Source organism: Periplaneta americana, chromosome 1 (genome assembly GCF_040183065.1).
Source record: "Periplaneta americana isolate PAMFEO1 chromosome 1, P.americana_PAMFEO1_priV1, whole genome shotgun sequence".
Classification (NCBI taxonomy): Eukaryota; Metazoa; Arthropoda; class Insecta; order Blattodea; family Blattidae; genus Periplaneta; species Periplaneta americana.
Window position 1 is genome coordinate 108,570,371 of NC_091117.1, and position 24,336 is coordinate 108,594,706.

General features: G+C 34.5%; 1 protein-coding gene across 3 annotated transcripts in view; it reads right to left on the reverse strand.

The window, feature by feature from the left end:
* Ccdc85 (coiled-coil domain-containing protein 85) overlaps nucleotides 1–24,336 on the reverse strand; it is an 81,997-nt gene that overhangs the window by 53,408 nt on the left and 4,253 nt on the right. For all 3 annotated transcript variants that reach the window (XR_011332036.1, XM_069825589.1, XM_069825581.1), the window contains exon 2: nucleotides 24,066–24,294. Coding sequence is in view for 2 of the 3 variants with exons in the window: in XM_069825589.1 (XP_069681690.1) it covers nucleotides 24,066–24,294 (229 nt within the window). In the remaining variant the exon portion in view is untranslated. The remainder of the gene's footprint in view (nucleotides 1–24,065; nucleotides 24,295–24,336) is intronic.

Here is a 24,336-nt window from a genome sequence, read left to right on the forward strand (position 1 = left end):
TGAAGCATGGGCCCTGCAGAAGTATATTAATTTTTTTACTTGGTTACTTTATGACGCTGTATCAACTATGAGGTTATTTAGCGTCGATAACATTGGTAATAACGAGATATTTGGCGAGATGAGGCCGAGGATTCACCATAGATTACCTAACATTTGTCTTACAGTTAGGGAAAACCTCGGATAAAACCCAACCAGAGAATCAGCCCAACTGGGAATCGAACCCGCAGCTGAGTGCAACTTCAGATTGGCAGCCAAGTGCCTTAGCTGACTGAGCTACGCCAGTCACTTGTAAGTATGATCAAAAAATAACAATTGGAGAAATGAAATTCATGTGCCAAACAGCAGGCTTCAACAAATGGAATAATGAAGATATCTTATTGGCAGAACTATAACTCCAACCAGTTTTGAACTATATCCAGGCACGAGCATCTTAATAGGCCAAACTCTTTCTTCACCTCATCTCGCAAAAATGAAAATAAAATAATATAATAATAATAATAATAATAATAATAATAATAATAATAATAATAATAATAATAATAATAAACAAAATGAGATAAATAAAAGGTGGGTCAAAAGTCACTTTCCCCAATATTCGTTCTTAGGTTTCATACTTGTACACATATACAGATGTCATAACTTAAATAAACGAATAGCTGGTGTAATAAGTGGTGGGGTTGACCATGTTTTTCAGATGTCATATCTTGAAAACAGCTCTCGTTTTCCAGATATGCAGTTGATATGGTAACAGGAGGGATTTCTTGAACCAGCAATTCCATGAATGTATTGGCAGTCATGGCACAACAGAAGGACTACCCAGATTATGCGACCTGACACGATGTGATTTTTTTGCTGTGGGGTATCCTGAAAAATGATGTTCTAGCTCAGAGACTGCAGCATCTGCCATCAGTTGGGATAGATTATCGAACAATTATTCGTGAAAATCGATAAAAATCGTGAGTCATGTTCTGCCATCTGTAAATCAGTGTCTAAACGTTGTGAATTGTGTATCGAGAAACAGGGCCTCCATTTTAAACAAAATCTGTAAATGAATGTGCAGTCAAGTGTAAATTGAATGTAATTAAATGTAAGGAAGTGTTTGGGGAAAGCAACTTTTAACCCACTCTGTATATATAGAGTGTAACTAAAAAAGTGGGCAAAACTTCAGGTATTGATTCCTTATCTGTATAGAAGAAAAAATGTTTATATCAACATAGGTCTGTAAATACTTAGTATGGCTTCCAATTATAATCATAGTGCACCCCAGTACGTTTCTTTGTTGAAATTATTTTGATGCATTCTGTTTACATTTACTTATATGAACTGTTAAAAATGTCCACTTCCTATCTGAATACACGCCACAGCTCGTCTCATCAAGATCTGAACATGCTCCCAAATTCCTGACATAGTTCTTATTGTCTGACAGCACTGCAAAATCTGGTGAGCATGGAGGCAGAGCATGTTCAGATTTCGATGAGATGATGAGCTTTGGCCTGTATTCATGCAGACAGTAGACATTTTGAACAGTTCATCTAAGGCAATGTAAACAGAATCTAATTCCAGCAAATAAATGTACTGGAGTGCACTATGATCATACTTGCAAGCCCTACTCAGAAATTATATTACCTATGTACCAAGTCCAACGGTTGGGAAGAAATTAAAGGGAGAAATATTGGAATGTCTTGCAGTTCCGTGTACTATACTTGACATGTTATGCCAGATCTTTTGCACATGGTAGCATCCAAGCACTGCAACGTCTGAGCAATACAGACAAATGAATACACGTTCACTTGACATTTAATTCGTGTATTCGCATAGTGAATATGCAGACATGCTGTTTGTTTATGGATTTTGTGGTGGCAATGTATTGACTGCTGATGAGAAATACAGAAGACTTTTCCCAATCGAAGGGTTCCACTTAGCTGTGTGTTTCCCCGTGTTTACCAGATGTTATCTGAAACTAGCAAGATACCAAATGTTTCATTGAGGTCGGAAAGAGAACTGGTACCAGTACCTGATATGAATTTACAATTCATGGAATCCATAAGAAGAGCAACTGTAGGTAATTTGTCTTGTATAACTATTTTATATTCTAGCTCAGTTTTTACTTCATTATGTAATAAACTTATTGGAACAACACAAGATGCAGCATTTTCAATAATATATCCTGTCACAATGTTCTAAAATGTGGAAATACGTCTATAATGCCTGCCTCCACTTAAAAGTTCGCTCATCAATAACTTCCCAATCATTTTGGACATACCTAGGTATGTCAGGTTAAATTGATGCAGGTTAACCCAAACCACATTATCCTGAAGTATTTTACATTGCTCCTGAGACATCCTGTATGTAGGGCAGGGTTGGGGGAAAAAAAATTGTTTTATTAAAAAAAATAAAAAAAGGCATGTTTTTTAAACTGTTTTTATACTGTTTTAAACACTGTCATGAAATAGTGCGTTTTTAAATGTGTTGTTGTTGTTGTTAACTAATGCTGAGTTCTTGGCAATGAAGCCATTAGTTCGCTTCTCTCCTATATTTCTTACACAGGACAAATGATTCTGATCATTTCTTTCTGAAGACTGCATAATGGACAAAGTGGTGAAGAAGAAATTCTAATTTTGTTGAAGTGTTTTGACAAATAGTCATACTCTGTGAGTAATTGAAGGGATTCAACTGCATCTTTTCTTGGATACTCAGAAATTATATTTTGTACATTGAGAATCTCCCTTTTTATTATTTGAAATTTCGTGGAAATGGCTGATATTATGAGTTGATTAATCCTTTAACTGTTGAAAATGATAAAGTTTACATGTTTTTTTTTATATTAAACATGTTTTATAAACAGGGTTGCCAGATGGGTGTTGTAAAAATTAGCGAAATTCTAGATTTTTAAAGAAAAACTTGAGAAACTGGCATTTTAGACATTTTAAATTCATTGTGCTATTTATTAAATTAAATAAAGTTATATATTCATAAAATAAATACCCTACTAACTAAAAAAAAAAAAAAAAAACATTTTATGAAACTTAATGGTGAACTTCATAAAAAATTTTTTTTCAAATTTACCTCAGTTTGCTTATATTTCTCTGAAGATCTATCATCTATTGACAGTGAGAAATAATTTTTTACAACATTATAAAAAAGCCTGACAGTCCAGTTTTGAATTGGCACAAAGTTATAGTTCATTAAAACAGTGGGGCATCTGTTGCTGACTTTGCAGGGGGCTCTCCAAGAAGAGTGGGAACTGATTCCTCAGGAGAATATTGCAACTTTGGTAAGGAGCATCCCTGAGAGGTTGAATGATGTACAATGTGAGAGGTGGCAATACATGCTTCTAAAGGTGAGAAGAAAATGTCAGTGAAGTGCAGTAAACAAAAAATAAGTGTTGGAGTGGGTAAATAATGAGTTTTCGAAAAAAAAATAGTGTAAACATTTTGTGTTACTTATGTCGTTCTTTCAAATTGTTATAAAAATAAACTTCTTTTCATAAAAAGAATTTTAAATTTGACTATAACTTAATACTGCAGCATAAAAGAATAAGGTAATATTCAGAAATATAAAATAAATCTTAGTTTAAAAAAAAATTAAAGTGTTGTGTTTTTTTGTGCCTGTCAGTGTATTAAATTCACTGTTGGCAGTCATTTCAGAATAGAAAGTTGAGTGTGAGGCTTGTGGCAGGACGATCTTGACTCACAAGCTTGAGAGGGACCAGGGAGGGGATATCAAGTCACTACATCTCCATACAAAACGAGGCTAGTCTTACCATCACAATAATAATCAAAAGTGCATATGTGTGTATTTCACATTAATTTTGTGTAAAATGGCTCATACTGAGAGAATTTGTAGAATTTAAAGAGAAACAGTTTTAGTTAGACATATGAAACAAAATGTGCTTACAAAGATAGCAGAGCAACACCACATTTACATATTAAAATAGCAGATGAAGGAAGACAAAAATAGAAATTTTTAATTTTCGTGGTATAAGAAATATTCTTGGCTTACAGAGTGCTTGAGACAAATAAGTTATATTGTTAAACCTGTATTCTATTTGGGAGTGAAAATGAGTGCCATCATCATCATCTTATGAGGTCTGTGTCACAAAAAATATTTTTAAAGACAAGCCGAGAAACATCTGCTGTATAAAAAGATATAAAGTAAGCAGATTTTTTAGCCTACCCAGTGTTTACACCTTAGCTTCTCCACTGCATGATCTGATATCTTCTTCTGCCTCGAACATTCCTTCTGTTCACCATTCCTTCCAGTGCATTCTTCAGTATACAGTTTCTTTTTAGGCAGTGAACCAACCAATTCCTTTTTCTCTTCCTGATCAGTTTCAGCATCATTCTTTCTTCACGCACTTTTACCAGCACAGCTTCATTTCTTATTCTGTTGGTCCATTTCATACACTCCATTCTTCTCCATATCCACATTTCAAATGCTTCTAGTTGTTTCTCTTCATTTCGTCATAATATCCATACAATGTCATGCTTCACACAAAACACTTTCCTAGTCTCTTCCTTAGTTCTTTATCCAGAGGTCCAAGAAGATGCTCTTTTTCGTGGAAAGACTTAGGTATAAAAGGGCACAATAAAAAAAGAAACGTGAAACATCACTTTCTTCTGCTGTTAAGGTTATTAGCATGGCCTGCATACAGCCAAACGTAAATATCATAACTGTATGACATGCTATCAGTGTAGTGTACACATTCATATAAGATCAAAATTATTTTAATTTGGCAATTACTGAACTGCTTGACATTACAACATTGCTAACTTAATTATCTTAGTTCAATAAATGAACATTCTTGTAACAATGTGAGGTCTCTTCAACACTCACTTATACAGATGAGTATTCTATTATATAGAACAGTAAGACTAAAGTTAATGGAAGGGAATAGTATCATTAAATAGTTAATAATCAAGTGTCATTATATACTCAAACTATTATTACCAAGAAGTATTTAGAAATTATCTTGTGTCTCTTTTATGATGGTTATCATTAGCAGAAAGTTATCTTTTTCCAACAATTCTGTGACAACACATACAACCCACTATTCTATGGAGAAACTTAATAGAGTATTCGAGGATAGAATTGCCTATAGTAATGTGTGGACCCCTGGATCCCCCACCCTAATATCTTGTGACCCTTGTCTGTAGAGAACTCAAAAAGACAAAATGTACAAAAATAATCCACATACTCTGTAAGAACTGAAAATCAACAACCAGGAAAACATCACCTCTACTTCTCAACGTGAACTGCAATGAAGGATTAGTCACTTCTTAAACTGGTATGACAAAAATATTTGGAACAAAGAGGCAGACAGTTTCAGCATCCTTTCTTAATTTAGGTGAGTAAATAAGTTTGAATTGGTTATATTTAGCAATATTTTACATTATAATAGTTTGTGGTGTATCGAATTATTGATGTACTGTAGTAAAGACATTTTATCCCTGGCCCTGACATTTCATGCGGTAAGAAGTGAGAAGGAGAGAGACCAGCATTGTCAACCTATGGCGTTTCGAAGTTTTGAAGTTGTGAACAGAATCTCGAAATTCTACCGTGAATGAAATTATTCTGCCAAATTTTAACCTTAAAACGCTCTGGTTTGCTTTTTCTCATAGAATGTTTTTAACCCTTAAGTATTATGGATAGTCTGCTAGACCACTCCCTGTTTTCCCCCTTCTCTATCTTATCTTCAAGCCAATTCCTCCATTGCTTTGTCTACCTTTCAATTCTGACAAGACCTGCATCACATGAAGGTCACGCGGGTTATCTAAATTTTTTCTCAAGTAATATTCAGTTCAGATTGTTTGAAGCAGTCTCACAGACGTACTATAATAGTTGCGTGAATGTATTTCACATACATGTTTTCGTTCATTTATTCATAGTTTTCTGACCAAGGGCAGGTCCTTCACTGCAAACCCGGCATTCTCCAGGTTTCTATTTTCTGCCTTCCTCTTTGTCTCCTCGTATGATCCTTTTAATGTCGTCTATCATCTGATATCTTCTTTTGCCCCAAAAATCTTCTCCCGTTCACCATTCCTTACAGTGCATCATTCAAAAGGCAGTTTCTTCTCCAGCTAATTCCTTTTCCTCTTTCTGATCGGTTTCAGCATCATTCTTTTTTCATCCACTCTTTCCAACACAGCTACATTTCTTATTCTGTCTGACCATTTCACTTACTCCAGCCTTCTCCATATTCACATTTCAAATGGTTCTAGTCGCTTCTCTTCACTTCGTCATAATGTCCATGTTTCTGCCCCATACAATGCTACACTCGACACAAAGCACTTCACTAGTCTCTTCCTTAGTTCTTTCTCCAGAGGTCTGCAGAACATGCTCCTTTTTCTACTAAAAGCTTCCTTTGCCATTGCTATTCTTCCTTTGACTTCCTGGCAGCAGCTCAAGTTACTGCTTATAGTACACTCCAAGTATTTGAATCTGTCCACTTGTTCTACTGCCTCATTTAGAATCTGCAAGTTTACCTTCTTTATTTTTCTCCTATGACCATGGTCTTCGTCTTGTTGGCAATTATCTTCATTCCATACTGTTCGCAGCTGTCATTTAGCTCCAGTAGCATATCCCTTAGTATCATCTCCTCTTCTGCTAACAACGCCATATCATCACAAATCTTATACACTTTATTCTTCTTCCTCCTACTATTACTCCTCCTGTGTTCTGAAAACAGTTCTTAACTAAATCTTCCAAGTAGATGTTGAGCAGGGTAGGTGATAAAGGGCATCCTTGTTGTACTCCTCTTCCTATTTCACTCCCTTCTGACATTTCTTCTCTTTTTCACCTTTTCGTTATTTCTTTTAATTTTTCGGATTTTTGTGTGGTATAACTGTCATCTCTACATGTAAACAAGGCGGAAAAAGCAGGACCTTCTAGGCAACGTGGTTCCCATGTATGAAGAGAAAAAACAAATATCCATGCTCTTGATGTGGAGTTCCTATTTACTTGGATGTTCCAGGAAAATATTTGTGTGAGGTGTTTGCATGAAGATTGAGTCGTCCTCTGAAGGAGTGCAGTGTTATAAAAAGTGTTGTGATCTTTAATTTTTGAAAAACTGGAGAGTGAAAAGTATGTTTTTTATATAGTAAACATTTCTGCACCAGAAAATTAATTGAACAAAATATTTTATTGACATGTTGAAATGTAGTAGAATATTAGCATTATATTCTGAATTCTTATTACTTTGACAATATACTCGTAAAAACATGATAATCGTTCAATAAGTTTAAAAATGAAAACATTAAGAAAAACAGCATGCCATTACTGCATTTTTTGTTATTTCTATTGTTGTAACTGTTTTAGACTATTTAAATTTTCCACACGATTTAAATTTACATATTATAATATTCTGTAGTCATGTATCAATGGTCAATGCTGCAGATGTTGTACATAATAAATTCTTATTTTATAAATATACTAGCCATACCCGTGCTGCAATTGTTACACATAAATATAAAGTAATTACATAATTACAATAGGACATTAGGTCCAGGGAACATTTGTGTTTGATAGAAAGATAAATCGTTGAATGTGTTACTTAACTGAAATTGTATTTAAATAATTAAAACAGATCATTTTGGTCCAGAGAGCATTCATTTGTTGAAAGGATAATTCCTTTAACATGTTTCTTAATTGTTATTATATGCAAATATAATTAAAATAGGATCATTTGGTTCAGAGAACATCCGTTTTTGGTGCAAGGATAGTTCGCTTAACATTTTTCTAAATTAGTCTTGAATCCATTCTTTAATAAATCACTCCACATTAATGTCAATATAGAGTGGATTGTGCACGAAGATAATTTTTATGTTGACCTCACTGTGCATTTTTTTTTCTTTGTTAAGTTTATTTATATATGCTTTAACATCTGTAGTCATGTCACATGTTTAGAATGTGTGGGTATACCAGTAGGCCGTTTTTACTCTTGTTGAGTTCCTGTTTCTATAGTGTAGTGTAGTATAGCCAGATGGATTTTGGAAAATAGGAAAATGATGTGGGAAAACTGACATTTCACTGAAAATTACTATTTTTTTTTTTTTTGCATATCTTCGGGTTCCAAGCTTCAAAATGAGGGGTCATTTATTAAAATCTGTTCAGCCGTTTTCCCGTAATGTCCATTACAAGTTCAAATTATATATATATATATGTCTATCAATATCAATATACAGAGAATGTTTGTATGAAGTAGGTTAACCTCAGAAGCTACTTAACCGATTTGGATACTGCCTTCACTATTTGATGGATGTAATGCTACACGAGGACTGAGATAAGATTAAAATAGATTGTTATGCACAGAAAACTTTATGTTCTGTCGAAATATGTTGTTGTTGTTTTCTAATGCCAGGCATTTGACAATAAAGTCATTTGACCTCTTGCACTCCAATATTTTTCAAAGATATTGTCATTGTTAGCCACTGACGCACAGATTTTGAGATGTTTTGAATCCATTTCTTGGTTTGAGTTGCACAATGGACAGTTAGGGGACTGATATATTCCAATTCTATGCAGATGCTTGGCTAAACAGTCATGGCCTGTTGCCAATCTAAATGCAGCTACAGACGATTTGCGTGGTAAATCGGGAATCAACTGTGGATTATGATGCAGAGAGTTCCATTTTTTCCCTTGAGATTGTGTTATCAAATTTTGTTTGTTGAAGTCTAAGTATGTAGATTTAATCAATCTTTTCACAGAGGAATACATAGATTTAGTAACAGGTCTGTAAGTAGCAGTGCTGCCCTTCTTTGCTAAAGCATCTGCATTCTCGTTTCCCAGGATTCCACAATGGGATATATATATATATAATTTCAACTGCTAATGGAAATTACGGGAAAATGGCTGAATGGATTTTAATGAATGACCCATCATTTTGAAGTTGGCATCCAAGGATTTTCAGAAGAAGTAACTTTCAATGAAGCGGTAGTTTTCCTACTTAATTTTCCTATTTTCCAAAATTCATCTTTCGTCAGTTTTGAGAACTAATAGCATTTCAGAATAAAACAAAACACACACTACAAGAAACAATACTGCACGAAGGCCATGACCTGCAGGATTGCTGATATATTTAGAGTTCAGATGGCTCAGATTCTCTGACATCATAATGCCAAGTCAATCTTCATTTGTGTAATTTTTTGATAACGTATAAAAACTTCAAGACTTATAGGTTTGATTCTCTGGTCTGTAGTTTTCTGAGTACAACTGTGTATTGGAATTAAGAACTACAAAACTTAAGAATGTTTGATGACATTATTACCATTAAAAATGAAATATTATAATTAATGCAATTATGTATTTGTCACTAATTATACACAGTAATGCTATATTGATGATATGACAGTGAAACCTTTTGGGGTTTTATATAAGTAGATGCAGAGAAAGAATATTTTAAATTAGATCTTCATTTGTATAGTTTACTGAGTAACGGCCATATATATATATATATATATATATATATATATATATATATATATATATATCAGGGGCGGCTCTACAATAAGAACTGCAGAGCTGCAGAACCGCCACTTAAATGGACCTGAAAAAATTAAAAATGTAAAACGTGCTTCTATATATAATCTAGTTCATTGTTTTATTTATTTTCATTCCCTTTCGATTCGAGATTTTACTGTCTGTAGGAGCCTTGAACTGCTCGAGAATTTTAGCTGTAGTGTACTTTTCGGATCTGTGATCGGCAGTTCCTGAAGCTCAACGTAGGGTAGTCGGCAGCAGAAAACTGGTTTTCTTCACCGTCCCATAAGACTGCATTATAGCTGCAACCGAAGCAGCTCTCTCCGAATATACAAAAGAACCGCCAACACCCTCATCTCTTTATGACCTGCGTTAGAGCACACAGGCTTCTGGACTAGTGTATATCATTACAGTTCCAGTGTGCTATAGTACTGTGTGGTGTGGTGTGATTAGTCAGTGTGTCTAAGGAAATATTTTATATTAAAAATGAATGAAATGAAAACCTAATCAACCAACCCTTTTCGAAATTAAAAGAGAAATTGCATGTTAACGTAAAAAATTAGGACGTTCTACACAAAATTTAAATATTGAAATTTCTGAAAAAGTTGAGAAAATCATGCAGCCTACTAGTCATTTTAATACCGAAATGTGTAATGGAAACGACTGGTTTTTGCTGCGCTCATGAAAACGCTTTCTCCCCCACCCGTGTATTCTGTTTAGAGGAGAAAATACATGGACAAACACCGGAGTGAAGGATTTAGTTAATTTGACTTAAAAAACTAGAAAAGCATGTGGGGCACATCTCCACTACGTGACTAGTTGTACCAGGTGGGTGAGGTGTAGCGCACGGATGTTTGGAGTAGAATTTTGGGTGCACAGTCAACTTCGAGAAGGGGCTGTAAATACACGAGTCATCCAATTTAGATGCAATAAACAGCATGTGTTTGCTAAATACACTACTTTTCATGCAGAACTACCAACCTTTGTAACCGCAGGCCGCTACATATATATATATATATATATATATATATATATATATATATATATATGTTACTGAAAACTGTAAAACTTAAAAGGTAACAGTGTTATTATTAAAATTGAAATATTTATTTTTCTAGTTATTAATCAAGTGGTGTGGGTCTTTTTCATATATTTAATGGCAGTGTGATGTAGATATTTATATGTGTGATTCTCTAATTTTCCTAAGTAGTAATTGAGTCATGCTTCCTATTTTAGCTGCATCTTTAAACTACATCAAAATTAATTTCATGTTTCTATGGTTTAATCAATTAGATTTGTGATCTCTGCCAAGCATATTTTGTTGTAGAGAAAACAGTAGGCCATTTCACTTCTTGGTACAATGATGAATATGTTTATTTCCCGCAACCAGCAACGAATGAAACACTGAAACTGCTAATGATTTACAATGAACAATTTTATTTAGGGCGCATATAAGATTCTACAACTCTGATATAGCATTTGTCACATTTTACGCATCTCAGCAATAGATTCCTCACAACAGCCTATAATGCTGAAAATATACGGGATAAGACATAAATAACTTACATCTCTGATCTCCCACCATTAACAATTCATTACAAGCTTATTAAAAATTATACGTCATTGATTCAACATATGCTAATGTTTTATGTTGCCAAAATGATGTCCAGAATTCACAAATACCTAATACACTCCAAATGTTGTCAGATATTGTTGCTATCAATCCTTATGCTATTTCTTACACAAATGCAGGACAAATATTGGCAGAAGAAAAAAACGTGCCATCTGCAGATTTAAGTTTCGTTGATCATTCACTGAGTTAGATGTTAGGTGTTTTTGTCTCCACAGATGATAAGCCACCAATACCGTTATGTTGTGCATGGCAGACAAGGGGGACCAAATTAAGCCCTCACTGTGATCTGATTAATCACCTCCTCTTCTCTGATAAATCATAATTGTAACACAGTGATACATGGCAGCAAAACAAGCCCACTAGAATGACTTTACTTCAGTTTGTACCATTTTGGATTGCTATTTGTAACCATTTCTCACACATTCATTAGTCACACAAGTCAATCCAGAAATATTTGGTATATCAGTATTGTCTGGAGGCAGAGCAAAAATTACAATTCCTTAGGAAATACCAAAAGATATTACTTACTGATAAAATGAAGAGGCCTATAAGATTTTGTAGTCTCCCGATCACCTCAGCAAGATCTCTTAGCAGGAAAAAGTGATTCTGCTCTCTACATTTCAAGGTAGTTCAAGAAACATGCAGCAGCTATACCAAGGTGCTATGACTATTGCTCGAAAGCATGACAAACCTGACATTTCCTTAACTCTCATCTATAATTCGCAATGACCTGAAATAGCTACTGCATTACTCCCACATGAAAACCCACTGATCATCCTGACAGTGTTACTTGAGTCATTCCACGTCAGACCGGACACATTTTTGACCTCAAATTTTTAGAATTGTTTGAAAATTTTTTTATGCTTTCTCAGGGTAAGAATAAGAGACCCATATTTTTATGTTGGCCCCAATTCTGATTATTTTGAGATATATACTGCATCAAAATTATTGAAAAATTGCACACATTGACATATATAAATATTCGTATCGCCCATTACGTGTATTGTATGAAATCGAGGTTAATCTCATTTGGAAGGTTAAATATATGGCTTTTAGCCTGTATATATTCACTTTCCATTTTTATGTATTCACAGTACTTTATGCCATAATTATTATATAAATCTTCATATTCATAATGTTCGGACACTTAGAATACCATTTTTAAATTATCACCATGTTCTCCATTTAATTATCCGTAAGTATGCCAAATTTCGTAGTGGGAAAGCAATAAATGACAGAGTAAAAAAAATACTAAAGAAATACGCGCACAGAGCTCTGTTGCGCTAATCTTAATCCCTTGCCGCACCATGCCACCACACCGTTAAACTGCTGAAGCCTATAAACTGTCAATTGCTGCCTTTGTCTGTTATCACCACACTGGCGACTGCCAGTCATCTTTGTTTACATCTGCAGAAGCTTAGCTGTGATATATAATACTTAAACCAGGTCCAAGGCAGAATGAATTCTCTTCAGTTTGTTCCGAGATTTTCAAACGTTCGGGCATTAATAACACAGTACTATAGTATTACTGTGAGTGTGTATGGCGTAGTTTCTCTTATTGTTTTTAGATGGTGCAATTACTGTGTAACCTAGTCACAATGAGTAATGTAACACAACCTAGACATTATCAGTGTTTTATTCTTTCAAAATAAGCAACCACAGTCGTAGGTTTACGAAAGGGAAATTAAGGTGTGTGACTTTCAACATGTTTAAAAAATTGAACATGCAACACATTAAGTTGTCATACAATCCTAAGATTTGTGAAAATTGACGTAAGAAAATTTTGTTAATGTCAGATGTTGGTGAATCAAGTGCCATTCAAATCAGCAGTGTTGATATCTTAGCTGATTCTAGTGTCCAGTAATTCAAGTAATTCAGAGGTGTCAGTGACGGACATTGATAAGTTGAATGGAAGTATGGTGTCAATGGGGGAAACACCAATTCAGAAGAAGAAATTATCACAGAAGAAGTATCCCCAACAGAAATATCAGAAAATAAAACAAACGCTTAAGGAAAAGATTTTTTGTGTTGAGAAAAAGTAGAAACAACACCAGATGAGAAGAGTAGCAGTGACATAATTAATAAGCTAGCAGAGTGTTTCAGGAACACTATTCACAGAAAACTTAAAATTCAGATTTTAACTATATTTGAGGATTGGCCATAGAGTAAAATTGGGGAACACTTTGTCTGTGTGTGTGCTCATCATGAGAATGTAAAGTTGTTAATTACTGATGGTGGTAACATTGGGAAATTGACAGCCAATCTAGAACTGCCACTGAGAAATTACAAAGATCTGATTTCACAAATTGTATGTAACCCTGCATCCCCTGATTGTTATTTCAGAAAGTGTAAAAATTGTCCAGCAGACTTAATTCAATATTTACAGGAAGCATTTCAAACAGAAATGATAGATGTAGTCAATTACAAACAATGGGTAACTATTGACCGAACTAATTTAGAAATGTTGCACTCTTTAGTAGAAGAATTTTTAGATAAACTTTCGACCAAGTTAGAAGCGCTAGCGCCTCACGCATTTATTGTTTAGCAGCAAATTGCGTTTCTGGCGGAAAAGAAAGAAGGTCTCCTGGATGGTGAATGCCTTGTAATTTGTGACTTTTCCGAAAATTATGCCTGCGTGATTTAAGACTCAGTACAGGGTATATATTATTTATATTATTTTAATGTACCGAAGTACTCTTTCATCAGTACAGGGTGTTCATTGGAATAAAAATCAGGTCACACTCCATCCCTTTGTAATTTATTTTAAAGACAGAAGTGAATTAAAACTTAAAAACTTTGTACCAATTTCAGGGAGTCTTAAACATGAAACAAATGCTGTTCACCTTTTTGAACGACAGTTAATACGGTTTCTGAAGAATGAAATAGGAAATGTGAAAAGAGTTATTTATTTTTCTGATGGGGCTAGTGCCCAATACAAAACCAAAAACAAATTTGTAAATCTATGTTTTCACGAAGAAGATTTTGGAGTAAGTGCTGAATGGCATTTTTTTTGGAACTTCACATTGGAAGGGCCCTTGTGATGGGATTGGCGGCACCACTAAAAGACTAGCAACAACAGCAAGTTTTCAGCCACATCAGGACCCCATTACGACACCAAGAAAATTGTTTGAGTGAGCTGCAAAGAATATTAATGGAATTCATTTTCTATTTTTCACCAATGATGAACATAAAAATGAATGTGACTTACTGCAGTCTCGATATGAGAGGGCAAAAGCAGTAAGTGACACAAGAACACTACATGCTTTCATAACGGTCTCAAAATCTGAAGCACTAGTTAAAGATTATTCTTTGTCTCACGAAAGTAAAAGTGTATTTATCTGAGTTGCTGAAAAGTATGTTTCAGTTATCCAACATGGTTGACTTGTTTTTGTGTGTTTTAAGTTAGTTTTATGGAATTTTATGTTAATAATTGTGCTTCAAAAGTGTTTACATATTTCGTAAGTCGACTTTATGGTGTATAACATACTGACACTGTGTGTACATACATTATCCATACATAGTGACGCGGTCTTGCAGTGATGCTCCTACTCAACAGCATGTGCCCGGCTCGGTAAGTTAATTTATTGCAAATTCATTTACGTATATCCCATTCTGAAATTTTGTACGCATATAGTTGAAAAACTAAGGAATGTAGAGATTTTTTTATATTTCGAAAAAAGTGTCTGAACTTTTAAAAAAAGGCATTTTAAAAATATATTTTCGAGAAAAAAATACAACATAAAATGTTATGTAATCGAAGGCCAGATGTGCTAAAAGTATATGTTATGAGCTTTAATATGAGCCGAATTTGAATAAATTGCGTTAATTAGTAACGGAGATATTACCGTTTATATATAACAGTGCGCGCGCTATTACATAAATTTTGAATTTAAATACTTTTCGAAAGAATCAAGTTTTATGAAAATAAAACTATACGTATACTTTATTTTTGTTCTTTCAATCGAATAAAAAAGTTTGACAGAAATAAAAGCTTCAAGGTTAAATTTCCTTTAAATTTGTCCGGTTTGACGTGGAATGACTCACTTGCGTTTTCACACTGAAACTCAAGAACTGAAGATAGACAGATTCAAGGAAAAGTATTTGGCTTAAAAAAACATTCAATGGGCGTATGTTTCACTATTATGGAAGCAAATAACTTTCAAAATGTCTGGTATAAACCTGACAATTTTTTTTAACTTCTTATGGACTTAGTTTGCAGCATTTGCTGCACAAGCCACTAGTATTTATATATTCCCATCATAGAATACAAATATATCCGTATAAAAATAGTGTTAAATGAATAATATTCTCCATTTGTTGTGTGCAAGGCCACCTTAAATAGACGAAGTCATTTCTTTTCATTTCATTATAGCCTATCAGTCTGAGGTGGTGCTGATAAAACATATTGTTATTTTAAAACTCATACATCTCGTTAAATGTAAGTCCTATAAAAATTCTGCAAAGAATAAACTTAACAGAAATTGTTTTTAAATAAACTTTTGTTATGTAACATGTTTAATGAAAATCGATAATAAGCGAGATATTTCGATTTAATTCAGGCCCTCTTATAACCCCCCTTTTTAAAATAAAGTATTTTGAATGTCACATAGCCTAAAATCTAAGTTAGAACGAACTTAATTTATATTCCAATTTTCATAGAAATCGGTTCGGCCATTATCACGTGAAAAGGCAGCAAACATTCAGACAGACAGACAGGCAGACATACAAACAAAAATTAAAAAAATGCGATTTTCGGTCTCAAGATGGTTAATTTTACACGTTAACATCAATTATTTTTGAAAAAGCGAAAATTACCAGAAAAATTTCGGTTACAAATTTATTATTAGTATAGATAGATCCCTCCATAGTAGTTACGTGACAATAACTATCCATAGTACTTAAGAGTTAATTACTATAGTTTGCTGCTAGAAGACTTGAGTTCTCGTATGCGTAGAAGAATTCAGTTGCAGTTTGATTTGCTGGGAGAGATACCCGCACCAGAGGTAAAAGTTGTCTGTTAGAACAACCACTGGTCCCGTTGCCATGCATGTCTGCTGCATTAAGAGTGATGGTGCACTTTTCTATACAAAGCACGTGGCATCAGTTTTTTGTGTTAGTACAGGTGAAGTTGGTTTGTTGTTTTGTGTTTCTGTGATTTACGATGTCTGCAAGCCTAATTATTGTTATAGCAATATGGCCAGTCAGAAAAGGACCTCAACAGCAGCTGCGGTGGAGAAGGAATCCATCGGTACAGTGCAAATGGCGTAAGATCATCTTAGATTGTGAATCGGCAGCAGGGTTCATATTGTGGTTGATGGTGGAAGAGCCTCTAGAAGGCCAATGGCAGCACCTACCCTGCAGAAGGTAGGAAGAACTCTACAGCCATAGAGAAAGCAATTTCCAAGGATTTGGGCCTCCGAAATCAAGGCCCATGGCTCTCCAGATTACCCCTGAAAAAATGTCTAGTTAGGAATCCAAATACATGAAAGGATGGACTCTATTGGAATCAAGCCAAGTAATGGATATGGTACAAGAATTTTAATATAGGAACCTGGAATGTACGCACCTTGTATAGAGCAGGAGTAATGAATGAATTGGTTAAGGTGATGGAGAATTATAATATGGACATATATGCAATACAAGAAATAAGATAGCTGGGTGAGGGTATAATAAGTAAAAAAGACTACAGTATTTTATACAGTGGAAATAATAAGGGGAAGCATTAATTTGGTACAGGTTTTTATGTAAATGGATGAATGATGAATAATTTGATAGATTTTGTTTGAGTGATAGAATATGTAAAATTAGGATCAAGATTTCTTTTTATAATGTAACGATGGTGTCAGTACATGCAACAACTGAGGAAAAGGAGCCAGAAGTTACGGAGGAATTTTATACGCATTTAGAAAAAGTAACTGATTCAATTCCTAACTATGACATGAAAATCATTTTAAGAGATTTTTAATGCAAGGTGGGAAAAGAGGGAAACATATTTCCTATATGTGGAAATCATAGCCTACATGATAACACTAATGATAATTGGATTTTGCCTCAGGAAAAGACCTGGTTGTCACAGGGACATGGTTTCAGGATAAAAATATCCACAAGGGAACATGGAAGTCCCCAGATGGGAACACAATAAATCAGATTGATCATATATTAGTCGATAGGCGTCATTGCTGAAATGTGTGCAACATTAGAAGTAGAAGAGGAGTCAACATAGAATCAGACCCTTTTCTGGTATGCTTGAAGCAAAAGTTAAAGTTAAAGATTAATATGAATGGAAGGACAAAGGCAAGAGAACTGAAAAGATGGAACATAAATGCATTGAATGAAGAAGGAATCAAAGTTAAATATATGGAAGCAGTAACAGAAAACATGAAGAAATTGGAAATAGAGAAGGAGGAGACTATTGATAAGATATGCAACTTAACAGGAAAAGGGACTGAAGAAGCTGGAGGGAAGATAATTGGGAAGGAGGATAAACCAAAGAGGAATGGTTGGTTTGATGAAGTGTGTGGAAGTGTGAGAGAAAAGAAAAATAGTTCCTATAGAAAGATGATCAATACAAATACAAGAAGGAATGAACAACAATATAAGGAAGACAGAAAAAGCACATAAATTGCTGAGAAAGAAAAAGAGACAATCTCTGAACAAAAAATTAGAAACCATACAAACATCATTTGACAATAGACAGGCGAAGAGCTTCTATAGAGAAGTAAATCACATGAGAAAAGGCTTTAAACCTCAACATAAGTAAGAAACAAGAAAGGAGAGATTGTAAAATATAAGGAACAAGTATTAGTGGTATGGTCAGACAATAAAGGATAATCTGAATGTGATGTAGATGAGGACAAGGAAATAATACAGGCACATACAGCAGAACTGTACATTGAACCTCCAGATATCTTAGACATGGAAATGGCAATAGATAAAGTAAAAAAAAATGGTAAGGCAGTAGGATATGACCAGATACCAGCTGAGCTAATCAAATATGGAGGAACAGAATTAAAGACAGTTATGTATAAACTAGTGTTGAAGATCTGGGAGGAGGAGCAGATTCCGGAACAATGGAAACAAGATATAATCAATCAAATGCATAAAAAAGGGAATTTCCTGAACTGTGAAAACTATACAGCAATTACATTATTGTGTACTGCATACAAAGTTCTGGCTAACCTTGTATATACCAAATTAAGACCATATGCTGAAGATATAATAGGGGAATATCAAGGAGGATTTAGAACTGGAAGGTCTAGAACTGATCAAATTTTTACAATAAGACAGATACAACAAAAATGTTGGGAACAATCCATAAACATACACTGCCTGTTTATTGATTTTAAAACGGCGTATGACAGTCTGTGGAAAGATAAAAATGAAGTATGGGAAGGTATGCACCATCTAGGTTTCCTGAGGAAACTAGTCACAATATGCAGAGCTCTCAATAGGGATGTATATGCAACAGTAAACATAGATAGGAACCTAACAAATGATTTTAAACTGGGTAAAGGTCTGAGACAAGGGGATGCAATAACACCCTTATTATTTAATATTGTACTACTTGAAATTGCAATTAGGAAGGCCTCTATTCAAACTAAAGGAACAATATTTAATAAATATAGCCAGATTCTAGCCCATGCAGATGATCTTGTTATACTGGGAAAAAGACAAAAGGATGTTCGTGAAACATTTACAGCCTTAATGGAGTAAATTAGTAAACTGGGATTAGAAATTAATGAGCAAAAACGAAATATATGGTTATGTCAAGGAACTCCCATCTACAAAATATAATAAAAGTAGATAAATATAGTTTTGAAAAAAAAAAATAAATAAATTCACATGTTTGACAAGTAATAATGAAATTCATACAGAAATATAAACTAGGATTGGTGCAGCAAATAGAGCATATTATACCCTTCTACCCATATTGAGGAGCCAGATGGTACATAGAAATACGAAACTAAGAATATATAAATCTCTTATAAGACCTATAGTAATCTATGGAGCAGAGACCCTATATGAAGACATCAGTAAACGGCTGGCTGTTTTTCAATGGAAAATTTTGAGGAAAATAATGGGATCAGTCAAAGTTAATGAGTGGAGAATAAGGACCAACAATGAACTAAAGCAGCTGTATAAGGATTTGGATTTGGTCGAATTTATAAAAATTATGTGGTTAAAGTGAATCAATCAATCTTCTTAATGTATCCAGCTGTTTGCTGACAACATAAAGTCCACTATAGTCCACTGTAGTCTATTCAGTTGTTGTTTTCACGAGAAATGAGAGATATTTTGATCAGTGTTCATCATAGATGCCTGTTGCTAGTAGCAAGAGTTGGGGTGTAGTCAATATATACTGCAGGGCTGTGTCTTCTGCAACTGGTACTGATTTTAATTTACTTCTTTTGTGGTTTATGGATGGACAGTATAGAAAAATGTGTTCCAGATCTTAATCATGATTATTACACCACAGACAATCAGGATTATCAGAAATGTGAAATCAGTGTAGGTACAATTGAGTGACAATGTGACCTGTTCTGGCTCTTGTTAAAAATGTTTGAACATGTCTGGGCAAGTTTTTGTACATTTCCAGGTCATTTGGTTTCTTTTGTACAGACTGTAAAATTTTTCCTTTGTCAGAAGAGAGCCAATTGTTGATCCATAGGTTTGTAAAATGAGACTTTACTGAAGCAAAAGCACTGGATAGAGATATCACTTGAAGAGGTCTTGGTAGCAAATATATTGCCTGTTTTGAAATATTATCGACTTTCTAGTTTCCAGATATACCACAATGACTAGGTATTCATTGAAATGTTATTTCCTTTTGGAGTTCTTTCAGTTTACTTAACTGTTTCTGAATTAATAGTTAAAGTGGATAGAACATGTGAATAGAATGGAGAAAAACAGAAGTCCCTATCAAGTTTTTGTTAATCAACTGCAGGTGAAGAGACAGAGAGGGAGACCTAAAGCTAAATGGTGGGATGATGTGTATAATGACATAAGGAAATGTAAAATCACAAATTGAACACAAGATCTAAGGACAGAGACGACTGGAGGAGGTCAGTGGAGGAGGTGAAGGTCCACATTGGACTGTAGTGCCACTTAAGAAGAAGAATATCACCAGTGGTTCATTTTATAAGAGCCAAAACCGTGAATTTATACACAGGTTGCGTAAATATTGTGAAAAGAAGTGAGACATGGAGTACCTCTTCGCCTAGTTACACAAGTGATAGATAGAGTTTGTGACGCTTTGAAGGTGGAAAGAAGAATTATTGTTAAAAGTGTGAAAAAATAAAAAAGTCAAGTTGATCTTAATATGCTGACTGAAGTGCTACATATTCCTGGAAAGCAAAGATCAAGACCAAGTAAATTAGAGTCTCTTTCATTTTATACACTTTCATTATAACATTAATGCTATTCCTATAGTCTGTGGTAATATTCTGTATATACACGTGTTTAGATGTGTACATTAACGTAGGATTTGATCAGCATGTGTGAAATGGTTTATAGCCTATACGCTTTCGCATTAGTTATTATTTCACAATACAGAATTGGCTGGAGAGTGAGCAATAGTTTTTATTCCATCTGTACTCTATTAGCAACATAGGCGCCGACTCCCTGGGGCCGAAGGGGCCAGGACCCCCACAATATTCCCAAATAATAATAAATAGGCTAATAATAGTGATGATAAATAATAATAATAATAATAATAATAATAATAATAATAATAATAATAATAATAATAATAATAATAACAACAACAACAAAATATGTTTTGCATATGCCTTACAGACTGAAAGCAAAAGTGGTGACAAGACATGTTGGCGACAATGATTACATTTAACTGGCAACGGACCGTGCTCACGTTATTATTATTTCAACATATCAACAATGCATTTAAACTGCAGACAGCGACTTTCAAGATACATTGAGCTTTATTTAATTTTCACTTAACAGTCAGTATCCAGGATCACATAGTAACTGTGTCTTGGCCTCATGGCAATATTGTTCAGCGAGTTGTTGCTAGTTTAACTGTTAATCAGTAATTTAATAGTATAAGTGTATCTAATGTGTGAAACATGGATTGATATACCATTAAGAAACCAAGATTTGGTGTTGCTCATTCAAGTAATGCAGTGCCTTCTCATCAACAAATGTAGTCTGTACCAGTGGCGATGATAGAAAGCATGAAGATAACAGTGTTACTAGTTCTAGTTGTGTTGATGGGCTAACTGTACAATCTAATATGTCCACCAGTGAACTTACAGACAATTTTGGGTACTGTAAGAAAATACGTAAAAGAAATTTTCAAGAAAAGTGGAAATAAACTTCTCCATGGTTAGTGCATAATACAACTGCAGATGTTGTTTATTGCAAATATTGCAGGGAAGCTTATTCTATAATATGGTAAAATTTTCACAAACAGTGGTTTTAAAAACTAGAAGAAAGTTCTGGAGAAGTTTTGGGTTTATGAAAAATCTGATTGCCACAGTGAATGTGTTTTAGCTGTAAATAACTTAAATTCTGGGGTGAATGTATTAAGCCAGGAAATACAGATGAAAGAATCTAAGGTAACATTACTAAAGATACTATCTTCTTTACAGAATCTATCTAGGCAGAGTCTTGCAATAAGTGATATGAGTAATTTAATTAACCTAATGCGACTGAGAAGTAATGACTGTCCAGAATTTAAAAAATGGATGGATCACGAATCATATAAATAGTATTTTCATAATATATGTAATCAAATGCTGGAAATTATAAGTCACAATGTATTGAGAGATATTATAAAATCTGTTCAATCAGCCAAATATTATTTATTCCATAATAGTCAATGAATTGTGTGATATTTCTGTAAAGGAACTAGTGTCATTGTGCTTCAGAACAGTTACAGACGATCTTGAAATACAAGAAAATTTTGTAGGATTCTACGAAACGTCCAAGACAGATGCCGAAACATTATTTCGTATTATTAATGATGTTATTATACAATTCAATTGTGAAATAAGTAAGTGCAGAGGCCAGTGCTATGATGGTGCTTCGAATATGGCAGGAATTCAAGCTAGGCTGTCTGAAAAAGAACCCCGGGCACTACTTGTACACTGTTCGGCTCACTTACTTAATCTTGTCATTCAAGACACTGTCAAGAGTATTTCTGGCAGCCGGGTTGTACTGAACTTTATTTGTGAGAAATTCGCCAAAAAGACTTTCATTCTTCAAGCAGCTACAAGACGATGATGTATCAATTTAAGTCCATTTTGTACAACCAGATGGGTGGTTCGCTTCTTATCACTGTCATCTTTTCATTCCAATTATGAACAATTGATTGAGATTTTTGAAGAGTTGTCAGAAACAGACCCATCAGATGTTAGTTTTAAATCAAGTGGCTTTTATCTTCAAATGCAGTCATTCAATTTCTATTTCTACTTGTGTGTGTTATGTAAGATATTTTGTCACATTGATGCAGTTAACACTGCGCTACAGAAGAAAACGCTGAGTTTTCAGGAAGCTTATTCTCTGATTCAGCTCCTGACAGGTACCCTAACACATACCAGAACTAACTATGACACGTTTTGGGAAGAAATCTTAGTGTCAAATCCCTTCACTTACAAGAAACACAGCTACCATGCCAAAGATGCACTCCGAAAAGACTAGATCTTGGAAGTGCCCCTCACAGTTTTTCCACTCCTAAGGGTATGTACCGTCCAAAGTTTTTTGAAATAATGGATGTTTCCATTCAGTGTCTTGTTTCTAGATTTGAAAGTGCTGCTTCACGTTTATTGGTTAACATTGAGAAATTCGTCACAAATATAAGCAATGATGTTACAGACATAACAAACTTTTTTGAAGATGATACTGATTCTGACAGACTGACATTGCACTGTAACATGGTGGTAGACATTTTGAATTCAAAAGTGAATACAAACTCCTTAGATAATTTTTCTTCAGTTGTACAGTTTCTAAAATGTGATAACTGTGCGTCAAAAATGCTTCCAGAATTAACTAAACTAGTACAGCTTGTATTTACTGTCCCGGTGTCCATTTGTACAGCTGAAAGATAGTTTTCGAGTCTTCGAAGGCTGAAAAGTTACTTAAGGTCATCAATGGGACAGAGTAGACTTAATTCAATTTAAACTGCCGCTGAAACATCACCAGCACGTTGGATTTCAATACTATAGCTGACCAGCTCACTGGAAGAAATGAGTTGCACCGCCATACCTTCGCCAGACTTTCATTAAAATATGCAAATCTAGTCTTTCAGGTAAAGCTCCCTGTGAAGCAGACTTGAATAATTTCAAGGGAAAAATTGTTCCGGGGCCAGGTATCGATCCCGGGACCTCGGGTTGAACGTACCAGTGCTCTGCCAACTGAGCTACCCGGGAACTCCAACCGGCATCGTCTCAAAATAGGTAATTTGTTTTGATTATTTTATTCCTTAGACTATTTTATATTGAATTGCGTTCAAATTTGCATAGTCTAGTAGCACAGTTATTATTAATAACTTATTAATCAATTATATAAATCTTATTTCAGTTTAGTACAAACTCTAACTTGTCTTTCAATCTACATATTAACGTAAAGCATAAACAGAAATTTTATTTTGAATTGTTGTCACACTGAAAATGTTAAAGTATGTGTTCTAAGTGATGTTGAAGCTTGGATTTTCCAAATATTAAGTGAAGGTGCCCCCCCCCTCAATACTTTATGGAAATCGGCACCACTGATTGGCAACACAGTTTCTCTCTGTCCCAAGAAACATCAGGGTCAGAGACTTGACGGCTGTATTCTAATAATATGCTTTCTGCAACTCAGCTGAGAACCAGGTGGCTGCACTGCATTTCTTCTACAATCTATTCAGTAGGCTTACAAAAGGTGAAAAGAGTTTTCCTTATGTAGAGCCTATGGATTATGAATAACATCACTAGTTATTGTTTATTGAAACTAAAGTTACCATTAAAAACTGTGCGCTGTCTTTGGATGCTTTCTTCCAATAATCGTTCTCTGCTTTCTGTACGACGTGGATTTGTTGTGGAAAACTGTGTTGGCAAAGGAGGTTCATCAGCATTGGTACTTGAACTACTGCCATCTCCATCATCCCTGGGACCAGGTCGCAAACCATTACCACATGATGGACACACAGCACTCTGGTTCCTCTCTTCATCCAAATACAAACACAGTTCCTGAAAACACAAAATGCAGGTTAATTTGGAAATTTTTACCAA